Genomic DNA, 14,070 nt, shown 5'->3' on the forward strand with positions numbered 1-14,070 from the left:
GAAAATGTAAAAAAAAACCCAGAAAAGGGCGGGGGGAGAGAAGAAACAAAACTCCACACAGAGAGGCGTCCGCGTCGGGGATCAAACTTTGGTGTTTTCGCTGCGAGGCCTCCGGACTTTCGAATCGGCCGGCGGTTTGGCCCCGGGCCATCCCGTAATGAGCGCGTGGTTGGGCGGGTGGCGCCCCCCCCCCCCCCCCTTTCGCTCGACGCAGATCTCCTGCGCCAAGCGGCGGACCTGGACCGGAACCCCGAGTCAGGGGGGGCGCTGCCCTCGTCCGACGAGTTCCAGCGCAAGATGGCGGAGGCGACGCGCCTGCTGGACGACATGAGGCGGCGCTCGCTGCACGCGCAGGCCGAGCTGGCGCGGCAGGAGAAGCACCTCGCTGACAAATGTGCGCCCCCCCCCCTACCCCCCCCCCCCCCTCGTGGCCATCACCGGGCAGCCACTCCCCCTTGTCTCTCTCCTAGAAATACTGCTGTCATCATCTTTACCATGGCTACTCGTATTCTGTCCGTCTCCTCCTTGTCTCTTTGCTAGAGCTGCTGTCATAGTCACAACCACTCTCTCTGTCTGCATAGCAATTCACCCCCCCACCCCCCACTTCCTTAATATATAAATGTTATTGCGGTGATTTGATTCAGCTCGCTGTAGCCAATGCTGTTCTTCCCGTCTCAATAGTTTCCCATTATTATCTCATGAACTGTCCCACTCACTTAGTCGCTCACCTTTCCACTCACTCCTGAATTCACACACACTCACTCACTCATTCCCTTCGACATTTACTCACTCAGTCACCCGCCCATTCACTAATGAGCTCCGTCACTTACGGCACATGCCCGCCCACCTTTCAACTCACATGCGCACTCACTCGCGAACGCAATAGCTCGTTCGCTCAAACCTCATTCTCATCGCCCTCGCGCTCACTTCTGGCCGCACTCGCCTCTCGCTCGCTGTCGAAACACCGCACGGCGACACCAGCGACACCGTCCACCCGCGCTCGGTCCCGAGCCACTCCCCACCCGGTCTGCTAAACCCTCGCTGGGCCGGCAGCCAAGACAACGAGCGAGGAGCGGGGGAGGGGTGGCAGTTGGCGAGTGGCGGGGGTGGTCGCGCTGACTGTGGTGCGTGCGGTGCGTGTGTGCGGTGCGTGTGGTTTGTGCGGTGCGTGCGTGCGGTGTGTGTGTGCGCTTTGTGCGGTGCATGTGATGTGTGCGTGCGGTGCGTGTGGTTTGTGCGGTGCATGTGGTGTGTGCGGTGCGTGCGGTGCGTGTGGTTTGTGCGGTGCGTGTGATGCGTGTGGTTTGTGCGGTGCGTGTGCTTTGTGCGGTGCGTGTGGTTTGCGTCCCCAGTGCTGCAGCGCGTGCAGCAGGAGGTCGGCATCCCCGCGGGAGAGACGGCGGCCATGGGGGCGGCCGTCACGAAGGACCTCGACTCCTACCAGGCCAAGCTCATGGAGCTCCGCGACGTCCTCAACCAAGCGAGCAACGCCAGCCGGCGCGCCGCCACCGTCAACAGCGTCAGCCGGGACGCCCTGCGGGACAACGAGGCACGTGCGACGCCACGCGCGGCCCCCGTCAGGCCCACACACCCTAGGTCAGGGGGTCGGCTACCAAAAAAATAATAGGAAGATCCATCTGTTTTTTCACGTTCGGTAAAAACTTAAAAAAAATTATCAACCAAAATATATTCTTGCTTCTTTCGGTAAAATCACGTAGATAGAAAATAAAATAAAATTAAAATAAAAAATAAATTAAAATAAAAAAATAAAAGCAAACAAACCACGACGTTTCGATCGCAACACAAGCGGTCTTCATCAGGCGGAGAGAAAAGAGAGCCGCCAATGCACGCGAATGACGTCAACGAAGCAGTTCCCTAAAGAGCCGCGTGCGGCTCTGGAGCGGCAGGTTTGCCGACCCCTGATCCCAGGTTGACCCAGGCGAGTATCGAGCTAAACCCTCGCCGAGTTCAACGACAGCGTTGCGAGGACAAGGAGGTGATGCTGTGGCTGTAGCACCCCCAACGTGCTGCTCCGTGCCGGCCTTAACCCCTTTCCCGTTCCTAGACGTCTGCAAGTTGCAGGGTGGGGTGCCCCGCTCGCCGCTGAATCTCGGAACGCTCAAGTGGCTTGTGTTCATTTTACTTAGAGAGGCGTGGCGCCCTGCTGCTTTTAAAGACATTGTTGATCACCGCAGAGAACCGTGGCGACACGACCGCGCTCGATGTTTGCTGGCGCCAAACTGTGCCACAGGCCCTCCCGCATGGCCTTTTGCTGATGATGTACACGTACGTCATCGGAATGGGAAAGCGTTAATAGGCATTCGGCAACATCACTTGCTCCAGCAGTCTCTGTGGCGGGATTGAGGATCGGTGACTTGGCACTCCAAACAAGTGGAGTGATTGTGTCAATCCGCAGTCTTCCTCTAGTTTGCCGATTCACCGATGGAAGGAATTGGGTGGGGGTGGGGCGGCGGGGGAGGGGTTGGGGTGGGTCCACAGACGAGCGAGATGGGGGCGCGGTGGCGCAGAGCCGCAGCGTTGGAGGCAAGGGTTGGTGGATCGCACAGAAATTCGCTGGGCTGTGAGGTGGCTGGACAGGGTGTGGTGTCACCACACTGAGCGTGGGGCTCGGAGTGTCGCCAACTTTGTCTTTTGTGCCCAACGCTCATTCAGAGATTTGGCCAAGCATCCCAATCCAGACCCCTACCAAGTTTCAAGCCACGGGTTATTTGTGTTTACATTGCTACTGTCACCATCGTGTTCATCGCCACCACCATTTGAATCACCTTCAATGAGCTTGAGAGGCTCTTGGAAGGGACGGTGGGCGACGCTCAGGGATGGTGACGGAGCGGCAGCCAAGGAACGGAGCGCGTCCGACAGGGACTCCACAGGGGTGGGGGGGGAGATGGAGCGATCGGCTCGTGTGAATGTGCCAGGACGGTCGTTTATGACATCGCGGGATCGTGAGAGTGGAGGCCTTCGTCCAGCAGCGGATCGATCATGGCGGTGACGACGATGATGATGGTGATGGTGGCGATCGCTTTGCAGGCGAAGGGGCAGCAGGTGGCCAGGTTGGTGCAGGAAGCCCTCGGGGTGCTGAATGCGGCGGAGCAGCAGCTGCTGGACGCGTACCAGAGCCTGCAGGGCCTGGAGAACACGCGCACCGTGAGTACTACACCATGCGCGCACGCACACACGCGCACACACACACACGCACACATACACACGCACACACACACACGCACACACGCACGCATACACACACGCACACACATTCACGCACACACGAAGCATGCACACACACACGAAGCATGCACGCACGCACACACACCGTGAGTTCTACACAATGCACGCACGCTCACACACACAGACACACGCACACACATACGCTCACTGTGGGTTCTACACAATGCATAAACGCACGCACGATTCCCGGCCACGGCTCACAATCCGTGGCATGCGTCTCAACCGGTGATGGGCCTCCCCTAGGTTGACTCGGCTTCAAATGAATCCTCGGCGCGGCGCTCGAACGTCGTCACTGCTGAGACGCAGGCAGTGGGGGACGCGGCGCCGGAAGGCGCTCGCGAACGGCACTTGCCCCGGCGGTCTGTGTAGGCTACGCGGGGGACCTTTGTCTTTGCGTGCGACGCAGGAGTGCGAGCAGCTGGCGGCCGAGGTGGACGGCGCCCTGCAGGGTCTCTCCGCGTGGCTCAACGAGCGCGGGCCCACCGGGGACCTCGGGTCGCTGGTGCAGCGAGCAGAGGAGCACGCGCGGCGCATGCAGGAGGCAGTGCGCAACCTCACACGGTGGGAGCCACACGACACGCACGGAGCACGGAGCACGCGGAGCGCGATACACACGGAGCACGATGCACATGACACGATGCACACGGAGCCGGGAGTCGTCCAGCTCTTGACCCGGGCCCTCTCCTCTCCTGCCCGCCGCGCGCTAGGAGTGTGGCCACAGACGACACCAGCGGCTTCACACAGAAGGCGATCAACGCCTCCAGGGCCTACGAGGACATCATCAAGGCCCTCAAGGAGGCCGAGGCGGCCTCAACGATGGCACTCGACACGGCCATGCGCGTCGAGCAGGTGACGACGACGACGCAAGGGGGAAGCCCGTTGGCTCGCAATTGTCTCCCTGTCTCAGACTGAGTGTAGGATCTCTCTCTGGTGGCCAGCCTTGAACAAGTGAACCAGTGGGGAGTATTGGGGAAGGCTTTTTGTTTTATACCCACGAGACAACAATAGCTGGCTTCCCATAAAGCGGTAGTTATTTTACCCACCCAGTAGGCATGATGGGCCCGAGTCAATCCCTGGTCAGGTTTCTACACTAGTAACTTAAGTAACTGTGCTGGGAATATTTTTCAGCAGCCCGACCGGCCTTAATATGTATTCATACCTGTCAACCCCTTATCAATGCTCACCTTACTACAGAGCAAATCAGGCCTTCTTGGTCGCCCTGTGCCCTTATAAATCTCAACGTTCATCTTACAAAGTCCCATCACAAGGGAGAAACACAAACGGCTGTACGCCATATGGACATGGAAAACATCAATTTCCCTGTACAAGAATACCAGGGTTAACCCGTAATGAGTTAACAGGTGTGTGTGTGTGTGTATCTGTGTGTTTGCGTGTGTATCTGTGTGTGTCCGTGTGTGTGCTTGTGGGGAGCGGTTGTGTAGCGGTTAGCGCGCTGCGCTATGCTCCCGGTGAACTGGGTTTGATTCCCGCTCACGGCCAACACCAGTGACGATTTTCTGAACCGGTCCTGGGCCTCCCCTAGGTCGACTCAGCCTCAAATGAGTACCTGGTGCGGTGTGTAGTAAACATCGCCACTGGGGAGACAAAGGCGGTCGGGCGTGGTGCTGCCCACCCACCCCCTCGTGTGCCGTGCCGGCCTTTATAGGTGCTCGCTAAAAGCACTTGCCCCTACAGTCTGTTAAGGCTATACGGGGGATCTTTGTCTTTGTCCGTGTGTGTGCTCACGAGGGTACGGTAGCGTGGCGCCACTTTGGACGGCCGCTGCTCTCCCCGGCCTCCTCCTGGCTACGTAGTCTCCCAGGCTCGCCTGAGCTCTCGCCTGGCGAAGCAAAATCACGAACCTGAAACTCGTACGGCCTGCGTCGCGTTCCATTGCGTTCCCAACAGGGCGTGGACACCAATGACTACCCAAGGAAAGCGAAGGCCTCACGAGAGGAGAGCGAGAACCAGCTGATCAACGCAAACACCGCCAAGGACCAGTTGGAGTCCGGTACGGGGAGAGCGCGTGTGTCCCATTCTGTGTGTGTGTGTGGTGAGACAAAGGCGGTCGGGCGTGGTGCTGGCCACCCACCCTTTCGTGCGCAGTGCTGACCTTCATAGGTGCTCGCTAACAGCACTTGTCCCAACAGTCTGTCAAGGCTACACGGAGGATCTTTGTCTTTGATATTTTTAGTGTATGTGTGTGTGTGGCGTGAGTGTGGGGAGCGGTAGTGTAGCGGTTGGCACACTGCGCTACGAACTTGGCGACTTGGGTTCAATTACCACTCACAGCCAACACCAGTAACGATTATTTAAACCGGTCCCGGGACTCCCCTAGGTCGACTTAGCCTCAAATGAGTACCTGGTGAGGTGTTGTAAGCATCGCCACTAGGGAGACAAATGCGGCCGGGCGTGGTGCTGGCCACCCACCCCCTCGCTAACAGCACTTGCCCAACAGTCTGTGAAGGTTATACGGGGGATCTTTGTCTTTGTGCTGTGTGGCTGCGCTCTCAGTGACGGAGCAGGAACTGCAAGGAGCGAAGGAGCGGTTGGTCGCGACCCAGCGCAAGCGAGCGGAAGTGCAGGCAGCGCTACAAGCCGCCATCGACAACATCAACATGGTCTCCCGAGGTGCGCGGAGCTCCGTGCCACCAGCACGCACTCCCACGTACAAACACACACAGTTCCACGTACACACACACACATATATACACTCCCACGTACACACACACAGTTCCACGTACACACACACATATACACACTCCCACGTACACACACACACAGTTCCACGTACACACACACACATACTCCCACGTACACACACACACAGTTCCACGTACACACACACATATACACACTCCCACATACACACACACTCCCACGTACACACACACAGTCCCACGTACACACACACACATACACACGTACACACACACACACACAGTTCCACGTACACACACACATATACATACTCTCACGTACACACACACACACACAGTTCCACGTTCACACACACATATACACACTCCCACGTAGACACAACAACAACAACCGCCATTCGCCACTAAGTAGCGGTGATGTCACCACGACACTTGTGCCAGGCGATGTGCATGTTGAGGCCACGTGAAGTGTCGAACGCCCGCTGGCAGGAGGTCACGGGGCAGACTCAGATGCCACAGGTCGACTGACTGAGACGACTGGCTGATGCACCACCTGTGCCCCCTACTGTGGCAACTTGCTGTGCTTTATCCACCCGGTGCTCCGCTCATTGTTGTGAGCTTCGCTCCTCCCCCCTCCACGTGAACACTCTCCCAATGGCCCATTGGAGCTCCGAGAGACGCTTCCCTCTCTGACCTCTGACTTTGTCTGTCACCGCCGCGGTCGTGGCCGCGGTTCACACACCGCCTCCCGTCGACCGCCGCCGCCGTCACCGCGGGCCCCAGGGGACGTGGGGGAGGTGCTGAACCGCACGCTGCAGGCGGCCGACGACGCGCAGGCCGTCGCCGCCGAGGTGGACGCCGCCGTGGGGCCCGTGGAGCGGCAGCTCGACGAGTGGAGGGACAAGTTCAGCCGCGCGCCCGCCGACAACGCGGCCTACAGCGCCGCCCTCACCGACGCCAAAAGGACGAGTGAGCCCCGCTACCCCCCCCCATCCCCCCACCACCCCCACCGGCTCCGCGCGCCGTCAACGTCGGGAATGTCCCTGGCCTGGAAGGAGCGGGAGTTGTTTTTGTTGCGTTGAGGCGGTGGGACGTTGCCCTGACGTGAACAGGGCCGAGAGGCGCCAAGGGGACGCCGCTCTGCAGGCGCCGGCTCGTGCCACTGCAGGCGGGAGGGGGCCCTCCCTTATCGTGAGCTCTCTCTGTCTCTTTCTGTCTCTATCTATCTCTCTCTGTCTTTCTCTATCTATCTCTATATATCTCTTTCTCTCCCTATCTCTTATTTTCAATCTCTGTCTCTCCCTGTCGAGACACAGAGACAGAGAGAGAGGGGGTAGTTGGGGCCTACTCTCCGACTCTGGCCAGACGTCTCGGAAGCGGTGTCGGGGAGTACCGCTGAGAAGCCCTCGTTTACATTCTGGGCTTCAGCCACGTGGGAGTCAGCCGGGTGCTCGAGCGCGGCGAGTTGACAGTCGCAGCTTCGGACGCCGTGCATCTACAACCGCAAGGCTTGGGAGCGTCGTGCGCCCGTTGCGGTGGTCACGTGACGTGCCCATTGCGGTGGTCACGTGACGTGCGTGCGAGGCGTAATGGATGCGACTGGTGCCTGTGAGCAGCAAGCACATTTGTTTTTCCGGCCTGCGCGCTCAATTCTCCTCTCGTGATGGGATATCATCATCGTTTACAGAGAGTGTGGGTTTTGAGTTACTTGCAAGCATCTTTAGCAGCACTGCTAAAGATGCTTGCAGACCTGGCAATGCTGTGTTTCTGTTGTTAACGTCTGTCACTGCAGGGGAGTTAATTTGCAGTAACAGAAGGGAATGAGGCGCGAGTGAGTGTGTGTGAGTAAGTGTGGGTATAGTAGGGGGAAAGCTGGGTGCATCTGCCAGTCATCTCAATCAGTCAACCCACGGGCACCTGGGTCTGTCCCGTGACCTCCTGTGAGTGAGCATTCGACACTTCACTTTGCTTCAAAGTGCACCTGGCCTGGCACGGGTGCCGTGGTGACGTCGCCGCCGCTTAGTGGCCAACGGCGGCTGTTGTTGGTGTCGTTGTGTGGCCCTCTGCCAAAGGTGTTTGAAAGTCCAAGTCGGCCCCGGTAAGGAAACTATTCTCCCCCACCGCTGGTAGAGCTGCTTGCTGTGGATGCTCGTTTCTGTAAGGGAGGTCAGTGCGGTGATTGGCTGCTGCTTCTGCGTGCAGTAAAAACCCTGGCGGAGACGATCCCCGACATCCTGCAGAAGTTGGATCGTCTGCAGAACCGCATCCCGTCCTCGAACATCGCCAACAACATCTCCCGCATCCAGACGCTCATCGCACAGGCCCGGGATGCGGCCATGAAGGCACGTGGGGCACAGTACGGCACGTGCACGGCTCGCCCCGCGCGATGTCGCAGCAACAGCATGCCAGCTCGCACGCCGTCGAGTGGCAACGTCGCGGCGCGCCGTCCCCGCGCCACAATGCGGCATCTCGCATCGCCACATCACCACCGCACCGTGTGCCACGTCGCAAGATCCCGCACACAAAGACAAAGTTCCCCCCGTGTAGCCTCAACGGACTGTTTGGGCGAGTGCTGTTAGTGAGCGGGAATCTAACTTCGTAATGCCGTACAATAACCACTGCACTACCGGTCCTCACTGACACGTAAACATACATTTGGCTGCTATAAATTCGCACATGATGAAAAGTCACTTCGTTGAGCTATCGTTTGTGGCCAGGCTGTTTCTATATAGCTGTGTAGGCCTTACCAGGTAAGTAAAAAGTAAAATAAAGAATTTAGCATCATTTTAAAAAGACACACACGCAAACCCTCGTACATCCACTCGCGCACACTGTGACGACGCACGCCCCCTCTCCCCGCCGCGCAGGTCAAGGTGTCCATGAAGTTCAACGGCACCTCGGGGGTCCAGGTGCGCCCGCTGCAGAACCTGCAGGACCTCAAGGCCTACTCGCTCCTCAGCTTCTACATCCGCATGGGCGAGCAGCAGCGGCGGCGGCAGACGGAGCCCAACAGCCGCTTCGTCATGTACCTGGGCAGCAAGAAGGCACGCGCCTGCACCAGGCCTGCACCACACCGGCAAAGCGCCGACACCGTGCTGGTACCGGCACAGTGCCGACACCGTGCTGGAACGGTGCTAGCACCGTACCGGCACCGCGCTAGCACCGTGCCATGCCGAAACCGCGCTCTGCTGGAGCCGCCACATCCCGTTGCTTCGGCGATGGATCACTCGACCGATAATTATCGGCTCGGTCGCTCGGCTAACTGCGGACAGTCCGAAAATAGTTTTGGTGGTGGGAAAAAAAGTCTGTTTTCTGCTTAGAACACGCAAACCCCAAATATATACAGACGTCAGGATCGGGATCGAACCCACGACCTCCTGCATACCGGGCGAGGCAGTTAACACCTCGCCATGGCAGCGCCCCATACGCAGTATAGGCGGCGGCGGTGCATGGCTCTGAAAACCGGGCGTTGACTCTGCTCGCTTCCCCGCGCAGGCCGACAAGAACTACCTTGGCGTCACGGTGAAGAACGGCAACATCGCGTACGTGTACAACCTGGGCGGGGAGGACGCCGAGCTGCAGGTGGAGGACAAACGGATAAGCGGGGAGGACTTCACGCAAGTCCGCATCGAGCGGTACGACACGCGGACTTCGCATTCCCAAACACAGTCCCCCCCTCCCTTGCAGGCCTTAACAGTCCGTTAAACTCGTCGTTGTCTCCGCGCAGCATCAAGCAGCACGGGAAGCTGCGTGTGACGGAGAAGCAGTACACGAGCACGGCCACCGGCTCGCTGTCCGGCGACTTCTCCCTGCTGCACCTCGACCCCGAGGACACCGTCTTCTACGTCGGGGGCGTCCCCCCCGGATTCCAGGTTCACCCCTCCCGCCCGCGCGCATCACGCGCACGACGTCACACGCACGACGTCACGCGCACGACGTCACGCGCACGACGTCACGCGCACGACGTCACGCGCACGACGTCACGCGCACGACGTCACACGCACGACGTCACACGCACGACGTGACACGCACAACTCCACACGCACGACGTCACACTCACGACGTCACACGCACGACGTCACACGCACGACGTCACATGCACGACGTCACACGCACAACGCTGCGGTTGCTCGAGCGTGATTGGATTCGGGTGCACTTGGCGCTGAGGAATTTGGCTGCGGGGTTTGTGACGTGGAGGGTGTCCCCTGATCGCTTGGTCGACTCAGCCTCAAATAACTTTCTAGTGCGGTGTGTAAATGTTGCCACTGGGGAGACAAAGGCGGCCGGGCATAGTGCTGGCCACCCACCCCCTCGTGTGCCGTTCCAGCCTCGCTAACAGCACTTGCCCCAACAATCTGTTAAGGCTATACGGTTATTGCGGACACGCAATCTGCCCTTCCCGAAGAGGACATTTGAAAAAAAGTTTTGCCATTTCACAAACCCCACCGATGCCCCCCCCCTCCCCGCCACGACTGTGTGTCCATGAAAGGAGTTATTCTTGTTATCTTATCGGGGTCGTCTCGGCCGATGCCTCGTGGCACGTCGATGAATCGGCCTCGGGGGGAGGCCTCAGGACCAGTTTGGATGTTCGCCACCGGTGTTGACCGCGACTGGGGATCAAACTCGGGTCTCCGGGTTTCGTAACGCAGCGCTAACCGCTCCGCTGCCGGTTCACGCACGCACTTGCGCGCGCGCGTGAACCATTTACGTGCAACGGACGAGGGCCGCTGTCCGAAGTGTGGCCTACATTTGTTTCCTTTCATGGCCACGCAGTGTCACTGATGGAGGTGGTGAGTTTTTATTTATTTAATCGCACTCCTGATCCACGCACGGCTCCCAGGGCCTGGGGAGGCACTCGCCCAGCAGCGGATTGACAAGAGGGGCTGTACGTACACGCTCCGTACGTACACGCTCCGTACGTACACACTCAATACATACACACTCAGTACGTACACGCTCCGTACGTACACGCTCCGTACATACACACTCAGTACGTACACGCTCCGTACGTACACGCTGCGTACATACACACTCCGTACGTACACGCTCCGTACATACACGCTGCATACATACACACTCAGTACGTACACGCTCCGTACGTACACGCTGCGTACATACACGCTCCGTACGTACACGCTCCGTACATACACGCTGCATACATACACACTCAGTACGTACACGCTCCGTACGTAAACGCTCCGTACGTACACGCTCCGTACGTACACGCTCCGTACGTACACGCTCCGTACGTACACGCTCGTACGTACACGCTCCGTATGTACACGCTCCGTACGTACACGCTCCGTACGTACACGCTCCGTACGTACACACTCCGTACATACACGCTCCGTACGTACGCGCTCCGTACGTACGCGCTCCTTACGACATTCGCATACATTAAACACCCAGTCTGTGTTATTCACTAGAAACATCGCACATCATCTACGCGAGGATTTGGGCTTCACCCGCCGTGCCCGTGTCACTGGCAACAGTTGTCATCGACTTTCCTCGCCCCTTCACTCTCCCCATTGTACTCCTCTTTAACTCTCACCCTTTACTCTCTCCTTTATTCTCCCACCTAACTCTCCCATTAACTCTCCCCCCCCCGCCCATGTCGGCTCAGCTGCCCCTGAGCCTGCGCTACCCCAACTTCATCGGCTGCATCGAGCTTGCCACCATCAACGACAACGCAGTGAGCCTCTACAACTTTGAGCGGCTCATCAACATGAACACCACGCTCTCCTACCCGTGCGGGCGGTGAGTGTACGGACGCGCCGCGCCGCAACGCCCACACACAATTTGCCCGTCCCGTACGTGACGAAGAGCGAGGATTTAAATATTTATATATTTTAAAATGGGCCAGCATCTCAAACGCCTTGGCTTTCTATCGGGTGTGATAGCGACACTCATTCATTACGAATAATCTTTAAGAGAGCTAGCGCGTTACCTGTCCGGCCACCGCGTCACAAGCAGACGGAAGGGACGGATAGACAGAGGTAATGCGCGGACGGCTAATCAGCCTAGGCAGGAAAGCGCCCACAATGCATCATGGCGTTTTACCGAAGGCGAGAGTCAATCTCACCCGGGAAACTTGTGAACGCGGCGTCCGCGCAGAGGCAAGGGCTTCTTGGAGAGGAACAGCAACACCTTCTACTTCGACGGCTCGGGCTTCATCAGCGTGGAGGACGTGGACCGGGACAAGAAGATCAAGCCCACGCTCGCCAAGTTCGACATGGAGATACGCACGTCGGCCGACAACGCCCTCGTGCTCTATATGGCCGACGGGGTGGGTGACGCGGCGCTTCTCAGCGCTCGGCTGCCGCGCGTCCGCGTGTCCGTGTGTCTGTATGTAAGTGTGTCCGTATGTAGGTGTGTCCGTATGTAGGTGTGTCCGTATGTAAGTGTGTCCGTATGTAAGTGTGTCCGTATGTAAGTGTGTCCGTATGTAAGTGTGTCTGTATGTAAGTGTGTCCGTATGTAAGTGTGTCTGTATGTAAGTGTGTCCGCGTGTCCGTGTGTCTGTATGTAAGTGTGTCTGTATGTAAGTGTGTCCGTATGTAAGTGTGTCCGTATGTAAGTGTGTCCGTATGTAAGTGTGTCCGTATGTAAGTGTCTCTGTATGTAAGTGTGTCTGTATGTAAGTGTGTCTGTATGTAAGTGTGTCTGTATGTAAGTGTGTCCGTGTGTCTGTATGTAAGTGTGTGTGTGTCGAGCTTCTTTGGCACCGTACGTAGGCAACCGTGATAATCTGAGGCGCGGGGGGGCGGGGGGGAAGGACATCATCACCGGTGGACGTGAACACCCACCACCCTCGTTAACTCATTTCTTCAGAACTGCTTCTTGTGTTTAGTTTGTTGTCCTTCCCAACCCACATCTCCAATAAGCGTGGATTGCTACGTACGGTGCGACGAAAGTTCAACATATGTCCATCACCTGGTGGACGTCTGCCAGGCCTGATGTCCTGAACGAGGGTCGAGGCGTGGGAGTGTTTTTCCCTGCGGGGCCACGCGACGGCATGTCCCGCGTGCCCCAGACGGCACGACGTCCGAGCAGGTGGCCACGATTGTGGACCTCTTTCTCTCCGGCGTCGCTCACTATCCCTTGCCTATCTCTCGACGGGAGTATCTGCGTCGCTCGTGTCTACGGCTTTCCGATCTCTCTCTTTCATCCAGAGAGCTGTGGCTTGCAGGCCGCATTCTGGCCACGCAGGCCACCACACGCACCTCTGAATAGCGCGGTTGGCTACGTGCGGTGTGAAAGAAGTTCAACAGACGTGCGTGCTTATAACAATAGAGCCCTGCTTTTCGGCGTTTCGATGCCACAGCCGCCACCACACCGCACACAGCCCCTGTTCTCCTACAGCGCATCGTCGTCATCGTCAGCGTTGTCGCGCGAACGCGTGTGCGCAGGACAAGTTCCTGAGTCTGGAGATCCAGGACGGGCTGCTGAGGCTGGCGTACGACTTCGGCTACATCCAGGGCGTCAGCATTCCCACGCTCACGGAGAAGAAGCCGGTCAACGACGGGCAGCCGCACACGGTATGCGATCGCACGCTCCGGCCCCCACACCCCCCCCACCACCCTCCCCCCCCCCCCCCTCCTTGCTCCATGCCCGTCGCCGGCCACTCATTTACGGCTGTGAGCTAGTGGTGGATATTCCACGTTGCTATGTCGGGGCTGAGTCTATCCATAGGACAAGCGCTGTTGACTTACTCACAACGTGCTACTCGTCCCCCCAGAGTAACTCGAGCACATCTGTGCAAAATCTATAACCATGACGAGAAAACCCATCGTGACGTAAAGGCAGGGGAGTCTGGAAAGCCGTAATTTTGAAGGAAACACACAAAACATGTTTACAACAGCACTCGGACTTTGTGCACCTGTGAAAAAGAGCTTTGCAGCTCATCGGATTCCTCCAAGTATAAACAAATATTCTGATCGTGGCCCGAGTCAAAGCCCCCCCACTCAGGGTCAGAACTCGCAGCCCTTCCGCCACGCTCTATCCGCCGCGGCCACTCGGCCACGTTGCCCCACAGCGTCAGCGCTCGACAACGCAGCAGCATCCGCCGGTTGAGAGTTCAAATCCCGCGCGGTGGCTGAGCCGGCTCATCGTCTCTCCGTGGACGATCAATTAAGCACCGTCACTCCGTGGGACCGCGTTTGTC

The 14,070-nt window shown here is 58.1% G+C and overlaps 1 protein-coding gene across 1 annotated transcript in view; it reads left to right on the forward strand.

The window, feature by feature from the left end:
• LAMA5 (laminin subunit alpha 5) overlaps positions 1–14,070 on the forward strand; it is a 202,859-nt gene that overhangs the window by 162,058 nt on the left and 26,731 nt on the right. The window contains exons 52-66 of the mRNA XM_078866275.1: positions 215–394; positions 1,353–1,549; positions 3,049–3,165; positions 3,653–3,807; positions 3,954–4,095; positions 5,155–5,257; positions 5,761–5,877; positions 6,690–6,875; positions 8,109–8,248; positions 8,774–8,950; positions 9,402–9,541; positions 9,634–9,778; positions 11,530–11,663; positions 12,021–12,192; positions 13,316–13,444. Coding sequence (XP_078722401.1) covers positions 215–394; positions 1,353–1,549; positions 3,049–3,165; positions 3,653–3,807; positions 3,954–4,095; positions 5,155–5,257; positions 5,761–5,877; positions 6,690–6,875; positions 8,109–8,248; positions 8,774–8,950; positions 9,402–9,541; positions 9,634–9,778; positions 11,530–11,663; positions 12,021–12,192; positions 13,316–13,444 — 2,234 coding nt within the window. The remainder of the gene's footprint in view (positions 1–214; positions 395–1,352; positions 1,550–3,048; positions 3,166–3,652; positions 3,808–3,953; positions 4,096–5,154; positions 5,258–5,760; positions 5,878–6,689; positions 6,876–8,108; positions 8,249–8,773; positions 8,951–9,401; positions 9,542–9,633; positions 9,779–11,529; positions 11,664–12,020; positions 12,193–13,315; positions 13,445–14,070) is intronic.

Source organism: Lampetra fluviatilis, chromosome 22 (genome assembly GCF_964198595.1).
Source record: "Lampetra fluviatilis chromosome 22, kcLamFluv1.1, whole genome shotgun sequence".
Taxonomy (NCBI): Eukaryota; Metazoa; Chordata; class Hyperoartia; order Petromyzontiformes; family Petromyzontidae; genus Lampetra; species Lampetra fluviatilis.